The sequence below is a fragment of the Borostomias antarcticus genome (genome assembly GCF_949987555.1).
Source record: "Borostomias antarcticus genome assembly, chromosome: 29".
NCBI lineage: Eukaryota > Metazoa > Chordata > Actinopteri > Stomiiformes > Stomiidae > Borostomias > Borostomias antarcticus.
In genome coordinates, this window is record NC_140262.1 from 5,161,200 (window position 1) to 5,173,699 (window position 12,500).

General features: G+C 47.1%; 2 protein-coding genes across 3 annotated transcripts in view; one reads left to right on the top strand and one right to left on the bottom strand.

The window, feature by feature from the left end:
* The window catches only part of sfxn2 (sideroflexin 2), a 12,705-nt gene extending 5,865 nt beyond the window's left edge, over window positions 1-6,840 (bottom strand). Inside the window, exon 1 of one of the 2 annotated variants that reach the window (XM_084459667.1) lies at window positions 6,792-6,840. The gene's annotated coding sequence lies outside the window, so the exon portion shown is untranslated. Of the gene's footprint in view, window positions 1-6,784 lie in introns of both variants that reach the window. The other variant, XM_084459668.1, reaches the window with a different exon arrangement.
* A 458-nt stretch (window positions 6,841-7,298) lies between these two features.
* On the top strand, window positions 7,299-10,585 carry arl3b (ADP ribosylation factor like GTPase 3b). The gene is made up of 6 exons (XM_084459676.1): window positions 7,299-7,329; window positions 8,362-8,505; window positions 8,662-8,778; window positions 8,963-9,013; window positions 9,152-9,337; window positions 9,468-10,585. The coding sequence occupies exons 1-6, from the start codon at window positions 7,327-7,329 to the stop codon at window positions 9,513-9,515; spliced, it is 549 nt and encodes a 182-aa protein (XP_084315802.1). The 5' UTR covers window positions 7,299-7,326; the 3' UTR covers window positions 9,516-10,585.
* The last annotated feature ends 1,915 nt before the right edge of the window (window positions 10,586-12,500 follow it).

The following is a 12,500-nucleotide window of genomic DNA, read 5'->3' on the forward strand; positions in this document are numbered from 1 at the left end:
GAGTTGAAACCCAGAAACTCCTCATCCCCACTCTCTTCAGCAAAAATGTCAAGGACACGCTGTCGGTCTGAACGACTTTGTTGTTCCTCCATTTCCTTGGCAGAGGGATAGCAGGGCTTGAGACGGGTGACATTCACCACTCTGACATCCTCTCCAGTGTCTTCCAATGCAATCTGATAGGTAAGGGCACCCACTCTCTGTATGACACGGTAAGGTCCCTTCCATCGCGGGGCTATTTTCGCAGAGAAGGACTTTTCAGCTTTGGAGTACGGGTGGGTGCGCATCCAGACTCGGTCTTGATCCTTATACTCCACTTCCCTCCGATGTTGGTCATAGTATTTCTTCTGTTTCTGTCTAGCGTTCTTGAGCTTGCTGGTGACAAAGTCTTTTAGCTCACACAGCTGGGCAACCTTTCCAAATGCTGGGGCGTCAGGAGTGCACTCTCGGGGCAGCAACAGAACCTCCAAGGGTCCCCTGAGAGGCCGGTTGAGGTTCACCTCAGCAGGTGTCACTCCGGTGGATTCGTGGACAGCAGAGTTCAATGCAAACCGGAATTCGGGTAGGTATTTATCCCAGTGCTTATGGTTGTCATCAACATAGGAGGCAATCATGGTTCTTAAATTCCGGTTGATCCTTTCTGTTAGGTTTGTCTGCGGGTGATAAGCGGTCGTCCTCTTCGGACCCACGTTCCACTGCTTGCAGACACTTTCAAAGACAGAGGAAACAAACTGTGAGCCCTGGTCTGAAAGGATGAAGTTTGGTACTCCCCAGCGGGTTAGGATTTCTTCTGTAAGTACCTTGGACACAGTCTCAGCAGTTGCACGTCGTAGTGGGAAAAGCTCCACCCATCGTGAGTAGTAATCTACAAATACCAAGAGGTAGACATTTCCCTTGGAGCTTCTAGGGAAAGGGCCCATCAGGTCAACCCCCAACATCTCCCAAGGGCTATGGACGACAGTCTGTTGGAGTTTTCCAGCAGGTTTCCGGCATTCCGGCTTGTGTTGTTGGCATATCTGACAGCATTGGACATAATGTTTGACATCGAAGCTTAGGTTTGGCCAATAAACCAAGGCTTGCAATCTTTTATAGGTTTTGAACCTCCCCAGATGGCCAGCCAAGGGGTCCTCATGGAAGAGCTGCAGCAGTTGGGTTCGTAGCGGTGATGGTATATATACCTGGTACAGCGTCTTATGAGGCAGCTGCACCACTCGGTATACCTTGTCCTCCAAGATGGTATATTTGATAGCCGAGTTCTCCACAACTTCACCCTGATCCACAACAGACTGGTACAATTTCCGTACGTCTGGGTCTGCTTGTTGAGCCTTCCAGAGGGCTTCGTCTGAGATCTGCAGGTCTTTCACCAGATCCAGCTTGAAGGACAGGACAGAGGCACAGGTGGGCAAGGGAGGACTATGTCCATCAGCTGGGGCTCTGGACAGCGCATCAGGCACCGTATTGTACTTTCCCTTCCTGTACTCCACTGAAAAAATGAACTCCTGGAGACGTAAGGCCCACCTGATGAGACGGGTGCTGGGTTTCTGGGTCTTGAAAACCCACACCAAAGAGGAGTGGTCCGTCACAACAGAGAACAGCCTTCCTTCCAGGTAGTATCTCCATTTTTCCAACGCCCAGACGACTGCCAGACACTCCTGCTCGGTGGTGGAATAGTTCCTTTCAGCGGTGTTCAGACTGCGACTGGCGTATGCTAGAACCTCTTCGGTCCCAAGTCCCGTCTGCTGAACCAGAACTGCACCAAGGCCAACCTCGCTGGCGTCGGTGTAGACAATGAAGGGCAGGTTAAAGTTTGGATGTCCCAGTATGGGCGGGGACACAAGGCAGCGTTTCAGGGTCTCAAAGGCATCCTGGCACTTCGGCGTCCAGATAAACTTGGCTCCCTTGCGCTTCATTGCATTCAGGGGCTCTGCCAGCTGGGAGAAGTTAGGCACGAACCTGTGGTACCACCCGGACATTCCTAGAAACCTCTGGACTTCCTTGAGGTTCCTCGGGACAGGGAAATCCTGTACAGCTTGTGTCTTCTCTGTATCCACCTGAACACCAACTGCAGAGACGACATGGCCCAGGAAGTTAAGGGAAGATCGGAAGAAATGACTCTTTTGCATATTGACTGTCAGTTTGGCATTCCTCAGAGCATTGAAAACAGCTTGAATGTCGTAGGAGTGTTGTTGCCAGGTCGGGGAGTAAATTATGATGTCATCAAGATATACAAAGCAGATTCTCCCACGAAGCTTCCCAAGGGTAATTTCCATGAGCCGCTGGAAAGTGGCTGGGGCGTTTTTTAGGCCAAAGGGCATGACTTTAAATTGGAAGAGCCCATGAGCACAGACAAACGCTGTCTTTTTCTGGCTCTCTGGATCCATTCTGACCTGCCAATATCCACGATTCAGGTCAAGGGTGGAAAACACTGCAGCTCCTGCGAGAGACTCCAGGATCTCCTGAACCGTGGGTAAGGGGTAGGCATCAGTGTGCGTGATGGCATTCAGTCTCCGGTAGTCGACACAGAATCTTTCTTGGGTACCATCACTACAGGTGCAGCCCAAGCAGAGGATGATGGCTCTATGATGTCGTCGGCCAGCATCTCGTCAATGAGCTCCTTCATCACTTTGAGCTTAGGTGGAGAGACTCTGTATGGCTTCTGCTTGAGAGGTATATCCTGTGTGAGGAAGAGCTTGTGGGTCAGGATACTGGTGCGGCCCAGTGCTGAGGTACATACATCTGCATTATCTCGTAGCTGCTGCAGGAAGCATGTTTTTTCCTTTTCTGGGAGCTGAACATCTTTGACAGCCAGGAGGAGTGGATCGGTCCCCTCTTCTAGTGCACCCAGAAGTGTAAGGTCACACGGGGCTGTAGCAGAAAAAAATGCGACAGGTGAGGCTGGTCCCCAGTCATTGATGTTAAGTGAGCTGCGCATGAATGGATGTCTGACCTGTGGATCTTGCAAGAACCAGTAGGTCTGTTCAATGATGTTGATCTGGAGTCCACTAAAGAACAGAAAGTCCAATCCCAGGATAACGGGGAAGGCCAGGGATTGCAAGGACAGCACAACAGAAGGGAAGACCCATGTTCGGTTGTGTATAGTGAAGGTCATGTCTCCCCACCCCAGGGGTTGTCTGGTTCCCCCATCCGCCAGGTATAGTGGGCCCTGTGTCCACGGTTTCAACTCCTCATTGCTGCCTTTCACCTCTGTCCAGAGTTTTTCATTCAGCAGGGTGTAGGTTGAACCTGTGTCCACAATGGCTGCGCCTTTCCATGGACCGATGATAAGAGGAATCAACAACTGGTGAGGAAGTGAGTTCAAAGAGGCAGAGCTGCAGGATTGAAAGGAAAGTGGTGATTTCCCAGGACACTCAGAGGCTGGGAGAGTGGATATTGTGGGATTGGAACCCAGCCCAGGTTGTAACCCAGAGGACTTTGAGTATTTGTTGCCTCTGTTGGCCTGATACTGAGGGCACTCTCTAGGTGGGTGTGAACTTTTGCATCTCCAACACACCACCTGAGAAGGGTTAGGGGTTGAGATGGATGTAGCTGGTGAGGCTGAATGTGTAGGCAAAAACGGGGTAGGTTTGAGTTGCTGTTGTTGTTTTGATGCCTTCTTTCTCTGTTCATATTGGAGCTGGTTCTCCCGGTCCTTCTCCAATTGTTGGCCCAGGCGGACCAGAGAGTCAACAGAGGTGACCTGAGTGCTTCTCAGTTGGCTGGCTAGGTGAGGATTAATGTTCTTCAGGATCAACTTGATGACCTCTTTCTCCTCGATGTCAGGCCTCCAGCGTCTACAGAGAGAGCGGTAAGTATAGGCGAAATCACGAATACACTCCCCTTCAGCCTGTACACGAGTCCGTACTCTCTCCGCCAGCTCATCTTGGTAATCCTCTGACAGAAAGGCTGCACGGAACCTCTGCTCGAACTCAGTCCAGGAGGTGGTGTCCAGGCGAGCAACGTCCCACCAGTCTCGGGCTGTGCCATGCAGCACGCTTCTGAGAGTGGCGACCAGCTCCTCATCGGTGAGAGGGTGAAGGGCAAGATAATCTCGACATGTATCCAGGTACAGTAGGGGATCTTGAGTGTCCTCAACTCTTCCAAAAGAAGGGAACTGCAGTTTAATCGGGCTTTTCCCTTTGTATCCGCTTCTTAGATCCATCTTAAGGGGAGAAGTAGAAGGGGAAAGGAGTTCTGGTCCTGAGGCTCCAGCCTGCATGGTTGACTGCAGTCGGTGACGAGGATGAATGGATACTGGCTGCGTGACATCTAGAGGGGCAAGGGGTGTGGTCTGGACCGCGGAAGAAACCTGGGAAGTGGCATGGAGGGTATACTGTCTGACGGATGTCAATTCAGATGACATAGTGTCCAGCTGATGTGTACATTTGGTAATGTCAGATGCCACATTCCGTATGGTGGTTACCAGAGGAACCAATGCCAGGTTTACATCCTCCATAACTTGTGACTGGTGTTGCTGTAGTCTCCAAGAGAGTGTGGAACTGAACTGTGATCGGTTAAACTCCAAATGTTTTTCCAATTGCTTTTCCATGGCTTCCAGTAATTGTTTTTGTCCAAGCTCGTGCATTTTCAAGAGCTTTTGAGTGAGAGCTTCCAGTGCGCCATCCACGGTTTGACTGAGGCGTTGTTGCTCAGCAGTCAGTTTATTGAAGTTCTCCAACAATGATTGATGTGTGTTGTGCTCCACATTTACGTCCTCCCGGTGGACACCAGGGGTTGCTGTTGCTGCAAAATGCATGTATTCAGTTAGGTCCATCTCCTGGAAGATGTGTGGAGCTAGACTTTGGGCAGTAGCTGGTGCCTCCATCGGCACAGACGGAGTCAGGTCCATATCCACAAGGGTGTTTGATGTTGTGTGTTGAATAGGAGATGGCATTATTCCTGTCCCTCTTGAACGTGGGCGGGGTACAGGCCGGATTCTTGTCTCATTTAGGGGATCAAAAAGAGTCAACACATCCTGTTCCATTGCTTGTCTCTCCATTTAGATTTTTTTTAAATTTCTTTTCAGGTATACTTGATGGATGGTTGCATCTTTGAATGTGCTCTTATATCAGAAGTTTGAGTTTAGAACGGTCTTGGTATAACTGTATTAAAGCTTGATAGGTCCCTTCGTGGTTGCCATTTTTTATGTGACGGTTTGACTATTTTTATAATGTGGTTGCCAGTCAGGCTAAACCTGACAATGAAAGATTTAAGGTTCTTTTTTATCCCCTATGGTCAGTCAACCTCACAAAGGGTGCATGTATCAGCTCTTTTATATTATATTTGTATATTTTATAGTATATTGACCTCTCATGAACCCTCATACAGGTACCAATGTTTCCGTTCTTAATATTAAATTATATTTTTCTCATAACCATTATACACACATTTAAATAATACACCGTACCAATGCGTTGCATTCAATAGGGCAAATAAGGCACATGCACACGTAATATACGGAGCAAAATCAAAATATATTCAACCAAAGCATGCAATTAAACAAAACAAATTGCAGTTCATTCGCATAGGCCGTCACCATAAATCAATCACAAATCGAAAATATATCGCACCAATCAGTCAGATCCAGCTACATCAGTCCAATTCCGACAGCGCAAAACCTCACAAAAATTAAGAGTCCTTGGCTCAGTTCAGTCTTTGGATCTGTAGGCTACAACTTAAATCTCGACCAGCACAAAACAAAATAACAATTCCACTCACGACACCGTCACTGTCACCCCGTAAGTTTCATCAGTAGGCTACAGTGAATAATCGCTAGTTTGTAAATCCCGCAGCTGAATGCTATTCCTTGGGTGGTTATTATCAATGAAACAATTCGAACAAAGGACGGTCTAGCCACTTCCTTGTTTTGTCGCGCGCTTCTAGGGAATAAGGGAAGAGCCTCTAAATAAACCACTGGAATTGGTTGAGTGGATTTGGTGACAGCTGATTGGTGGAAAAAAGTGAGTGATGGTTTGGGAGTCAACTACATCGGGTAGGGCGGTGACCGAGACGGAATCGTCACAACACACACACAAGCACAACCAAGCTGGCCTCTCAGTCCTGTAACAACGATAATACACAGATGACCTACTTTGAATGAGGACTATAGAAATTAATACAAGGAGAGGTCAAATACCATACTGTACATTAGCCTACAGAAAACAGAGGGCTGAGTGAGGTTCAGACATGTCTGGGGTAAAGCTCAGGTATGGTGAGTAGGCTACTACCCTGAAGGTCCCAGGCCTTGATAAACTGGATCTACAATTTAGGGTGATTGATCTAGCAACCGTCTAGGGTAGTGGAGAGGAGCAGGGTTCTTGCCTCCTTGTAGATAAAAAAAAGAAAATTAGACCGAGAAGAGGATGCAGCTGGAGGCTTACTTAAAGTTAGTCTGTGTCTGGCTACGCCATGGAGGTACATGTGGCTTATCACACTGTACGACCACCACCACATTGCTGTAAAATGAATATTTAGCCTATCCACAACACTGGATCCCAAACCACAAGCCAGGAAATATCTCGCTATTGGCTCGCAAGCCTGATACTCCTCTTGCTCTATTGCATCAGCTCAGTCACTCATGCACCGTAAAACCCAACCCGGGTCTAACGAAGAACCGACGAGCTGTCATCCAGGCATCAGACTGATGCAACTTTCTGATAGTTGTCTACTGGCAGGAATATAATCAGTGCTGCTGGCTGCTTTGCAGGAGGCACATTTAGAGAAATACTGTAGTATAACTAATATTTGCATGGATTGATTGCTTCTTTAGTAAATTGAGTAAATACATTACCACAAACCTCGACGGAGCGATGGAACCTGTCAAAATATTCAATGGAGATTCGTGCTGGTTCGGATAGTAAAGGGAGGGAACACGTGGCGCCTCGCTGTCCAATCACAGACCGGGGCAGCTCCCTCGTCTATTCTACTTTTTTATTTATTTTTATTTTTTATTTCGAGATCCGTGCAAGAAATATTGTATATACATGAACATGAAAAGTTATAAAATTTTGCAACGTTAAAAAGCCAACCTACTCAATTAGCTAATTAATACCAAAACGTGTTTAAAGACAGTCAGTTTGTCTTCTTTTGAGTAGTGGAATATTTCATTAAATTATATAATTTATTTGAACCAGATCAATATTTTTCATGAATTTAAATCATGAAGGTTAAAAACGAAGCAAAAATGCTGCGTCTCCGCCTACTTGTGCTTGCGTAGTACACCCTGTGTACTACGTCACTCCCCCTAGTTACTTGTGCTTGCGTAGCACCCTGCGTACTACGTCACTCCCCCTAGTTACCCTCGGCAGCGTCTTGAGCAGATCAAGCAACAAGATGGTGAGTTCATTTTGTTGTAATAATTAGCTTTTTATATAGATTAAAGCGAATAAACGTGGGAATTAACACCATTCAAAACTTCTGTTTATATTCATGCCGGTGTACCTTTTCACAAATGCATAATTTTCTGTAAAAAATAACGCATTTAGAGGAAAAGCTGCAGCGGTCTTGCTCCGTTGATCTATCATGAGATTAGCTGCTAGCCTAGCCCAGCCTAGCCCAGCCTAGCCTAGCCTAACCTAGCCTAGCCCAGCCTAGCTTAGCCTAGCCTAGCCCAGCCCAGCCTAGCCTAGCCTAGCCCAGCCCAGCCCAGCCCAGCCCAGCCCAGCCTAGCCTAACCTAGCCTAGCCTAACCTAGCCTAGCCTAGCCTAGCCTAGCAGGGTAGCTAGCCCGTTATCTCCCTCTGAATACATCTCTGCTCTCAACTGGTTGTCTGTCCTGCTGCTAAGTTAGCTAACTAGAGATAGCTAGCTCTGTAGATTGACATATTTTAATGCAATCCGGAAGAGTGAAAGCCAGGGAAAGTCTTGGAGAACCATCCTCTCTTTATTATCTAGTTTCCATGTCTATCCTAGCTTAGATGGACTTGAGCAGCCTACGTCCTAGCTAGCTCTGTATCTGCAGGCCCGTTATTTTGTTTTGGAGGAGAGGGGATGCTGTCTATCCGTGCAGTCACTTGCATCTCCTGTTGCTCCCGCCCCACTGAGCAAAGACACGTCTAAAAGACGTCTTTTATACGTCTTTTCTGTCTTTTTCGGACGTCCAAAGACATCCAATTAGGAGCCAGAATGAATGTTTATTTTAGATGTTCAGATATTGAACCCGTTCTGCACGTCCACAGACGTCTTAGAGGGGTCCAAGCCAGACGTGTGAATATTGAGGGGTCCAGCAGACGAACACACGGGGTTCAGGACCGACGGACGTTATTAAGACGTGATCTGAACGTCTCCCTGACGTTGTGTGTTTGCTGGGACCCTGGACCGCCGCGTATCTGTGTACTGAAGTGACGCTTTTGCGTGTCTCTCTTCCAGGGATTGCTGTCGATCTTGCGGAAGCTGAAGAGCACGCCGGACCAGGAGGTGCGGATCCTGCTGCTGGGACTGGATAACGGAGGGAAGACCACCCTGCTCAAACAACTAGCATCAGAAGACATCAGCCACATCACCCCCACACAGGTAGGGACACACACACACACACACACACACACACACACACACACACACACACACACACACACACACACAGTCTCCTCTAAACACATTATTCCCCACACTGCAACGTTCTCTAACCCTCAACCCTCTGAACATGTTATTTCCTTCCTGTCTATCCAGGGTTTCAACATTAAGAGTGTCCAGTCCCAGGGGTTTAAACTGAACGTGTGGGACATCGGAGGCCAGAGGAAGATCCGACCCTACTGGAGGAACTACTTTGAGAACACGGATGTGCTGGTGAGTCACTGCCCCACAATGACCTGGTCTCTGGGAATGTGGATCCCACTCATAACCCACCCTCTCCACTGACATCTGTTTGTTGAGGTTGCTATGATGTCCAATATTGTCCCACAGAACACTCATACCGTCATTTTAAATGCTCTAGACATGATGAGAATGGAAATCCCTCTCTGTATTCCAGATATATGTCATTGACAGTGCAGACAGAAAGAGATTTGAGGAGACGGGACAGGTATGTGTTGTTCTCCTAAATTGAACGTAACTTTTAGGACGTGTGTGTCGTTGATGCATAGACTAAGATGCTGAAGGTGTGTGTGTGTGTGTGTGTGTGTGTGTTGTGTGTGTGTGTGTGTGTGTGTGTGTGTTGTAGGAGCTGGCTGAGTTACTGGAGGAGGAGAAGCTTAGTGGGGTCCCAGTGCTGATCTTTGCCAACAAGCAGGACCTCCTGACAGCAGCTCCCGCCTCTGAGATCGCCGAGGGTCTGAACCTGCACACCATCCGGGACCGCGTCTGGCAGATCCAATCCTGCTCCGCACTCACCGGGGAGGGCGTCCAGGTGAGACAAGACCCCCAGAAATACAACCACACTAACCAGAGTGACAGAGGCCAGGATGAAGGTTCATGAAATCAGAATAACCACTTCCTGCATCGGTGGCTCATTGTCTCTTCGTCTCTTCTTCTTGTAGGAGGGCATGAACTGGGTGTGCAAGAGCGTCAATGCGAAGAAGAAGTAGCTCAACTCAAGTCTTGCTCTCATATACACGCATACACACACACACACACACACACACACACACACACACACACACACACACACACACTGAGCCCCCAGGAGGACAGAGAGAGTACCTGTGAATGTACACACACTAAACCGATACATACAGAAACTTGGGAGAGTTTTGAACTCCTGGCCCCCGTCATACTCAAAACGTTAAACTCATCTCCTATTAAAACTACAACTCCCACTTTTGCTTTTAAAAGGGGAGGGTGGTTAGCCTTCAAAGGGAAACCCACGCCTGGTGACACTCACTCTGCCCCACCCCCCAACCGAGCCTAACCATTCCAGAACTTCCTCCACCCTGTGTTGGGACCCCTAACATTCCAGGCTCTCTGCTGTTCTCCCATAAGACACCAGCCTCCTCTCCTCCTCCTCCTCCTCCTCTTCCTCCTCCTCCTCCTCCTCCTCCTCCTCCTCCTCATAAACTGGTTATCCTCAAAAGCAACTTTCCTATCCTCTGCTCATGTCTCTCTATATTTTACTATCTCATTTTTACCGGTTGATACTCTTGTTTTTTTATTTTTCATTTCATTCCATGATGGCTGTATGCTCTTTTCTTGCTATGGCTCTGTTTGAAGTGAGGTATATTTTTGTAATTATTTATGGTGAAGTAGGAATGTAGGATGCTTACAAACAACTGGTGTGGCGTGTGTGTGGTCACTAGGATGTTTGAGAAATATCGCCTACATCTACTGTGCTTTATTCCCCTGTGAACAGATGATACAGTACATGTTAATAATGTAAAATAAATGAATAAATAAATAAAAGAACATTATGGATAAACACTACATTTTTGATTATCAATTGTAAATAACTTGGCCCTGCATTCATGTCATGTGATGCACATGTTACAGAGCATATGTAACTGCTGTACTTTGTAGTCCATGTTTGCATATGTCATGTACAGTATGTTGGCAGATTGGGATACATACGTGTGTCTGGGGTTACGGAAGGAGTTACACGTGACATTGGCTTTTGATATTGATTGTAATCTGTCTAAGGATCGAAGGTACGTTAATAAACATTTGTGAGGAAAAAGTCTAGTGTGATTAATTTATAACACGTTTTACTTTAACAAGAAAGTGATGTTTCCAAACTGTACATGACCAAATAAGTGACAGTAACACGGTGATCCCTTTGGTCTGTAATAGGTTGAGGGGTCAGTTTTGATGCTGTTAGCCATTTGGCTTTTTTTCCGGTTTGCACACAAATTGGATAGAGGATATACTGACCAAGCTCAAATGACAGATTGAAGACATTTGGACACACACACACACATCCATGGCAGGTAGGGGCAGCTGCTAGTGACAGGCCCCATCTGTAGAAGTCTTTGAAGGGGAGAGCAGGACTGTGTGTGTGTGTGTGTCCAGACAGCCCTTGTCAAAAATGACCACAGGGCAAGACCAGACATTTACAGACCTATCCACTGAACTATGGTCATGACATGACAGGACGAGACTGGCCTGCGCTGATGATGTTGGGACCTTTTACATCTTTTCTAGAGGTGGAAACAGTCAGGACATACTGACATTCAGCTGTGTGTGTGTGTGTGTGTGTGTGTGTGCGTTCTTCACTGGGATAAAGGGTGTGATTGATTCCAGCGACTTGTGAGACTGTAAAATGGCCTCTCCACACCACACAAAGATTCTCATTGTGTAACCCTCATCTCCCCCTCAGTCAGGGTGAACCGTCATCATTGTCCCCCCCCCCCACCGCCCCCCATTTCTGGCTACAGTGAATTCCAAACCATGGGACATTTTATAGAATCATATTTAGAAATCCAAAGGTAAAGTCTGCATTCGCTCGGAAGAAAAAACAAGGTTGGCAAGTCCTTTGATTTACAGAAATTGTTAAAAATATTTTACTGCCAGCCCAGACTCAAGAGTGAAATTTCTAGCAGCACAGTAGTTTTTAAACAATTTATCTACAAGCGCCTGTTTGAAACCTCTGGATGAAAGAACATAACGTTCTGCGGTTGTTTTATCAGTGAATAAACTTTTTTTTTCCCCCCGTGTGTGTGTGTGGGTGATTTGAAGGAGCCAGACTGTTTTTTGTGTGTGATGCATATCTCTGAAATGTAGGCAACAGGATTACTGCCTCTCCGACAGCTGTTAAGCAGCTGCGCCAGGGTGAGAAAGACAGAAGGCATGTGTGTGTGAACTATGTGTGAGAAGAAAAAAAAGATTTACCCCGTAATTTCATACGGCACCTCAAACATCTCACTCCCAGCCCTTTCCTGTTTAGAACATCAATGCCTACTGGATGAATGAGGCAGAATCATCAAGCTGCATATTCCAGCAACACAAGAGGGAACTAGGAGGTAGCAAAATGTGAGGGTTTGAGTGATGGGGGTGTATATAATCATAATGTACATCTTTAAACACATTTGTGGTTAAAACCCGGTGTGGGAGCGTTCATATAGCTCCATGTCTCCCAGGCCAGGCTAGAACATGTCCTGTCTGCTGGAGGTGCGGTTGATGTTTATCACTGGTTCCCTCAGAGGACTCAGGTTCATGGGAGTGAGAGAAGAGAGGGCTAGTCTATGTTGTTGTTGTTATTGTTATGTTGTTGCTATGTAAGCATATCAGACTTCAACCTGGGTTTGTTGCTATAGAGATGTTCTACTTCTTGATCTATAAATCACCGGGACAAATTCACGTGGCCATTTTCCGCCAGACCAGCCCTCAAGATGCCCATCCCTCTCTTTCAAATCCACACGCACACAGTGGTGGATCATCCCTATTGTCTGGACAGGATTGGGGCCTGAAGTTCTGGGGCAGAACGTACCAACGCTACAGCTTAATCATGTTAAAAGGAACACAGGCACAGACACCCATGACACATCACACACACAGTCTGCCAAGACGGGCTCAGGATGTGACAGAGATCCTAGGCCGCCCCGCTCTGCTGCGTATGTGCTAACACTGGACAACAAGGCTAG

Bases quoted from the DNA above. Each gene is read 5' to 3' on its own strand.
- arl3b (XM_084459676.1), top strand. The intron at 9,014-9,151 runs GTATGTGTTGTT...TGTGTGTTGTAG, and splicing joins GATTTGAGGAGACGGGACAG to GAGCTGGCTGAGTTACTGGA. The intron at 9,338-9,467 runs GTGAGACAAGAC...TTCTTCTTGTAG, and splicing joins TCACCGGGGAGGGCGTCCAG to GAGGGCATGAACTGGGTGTG.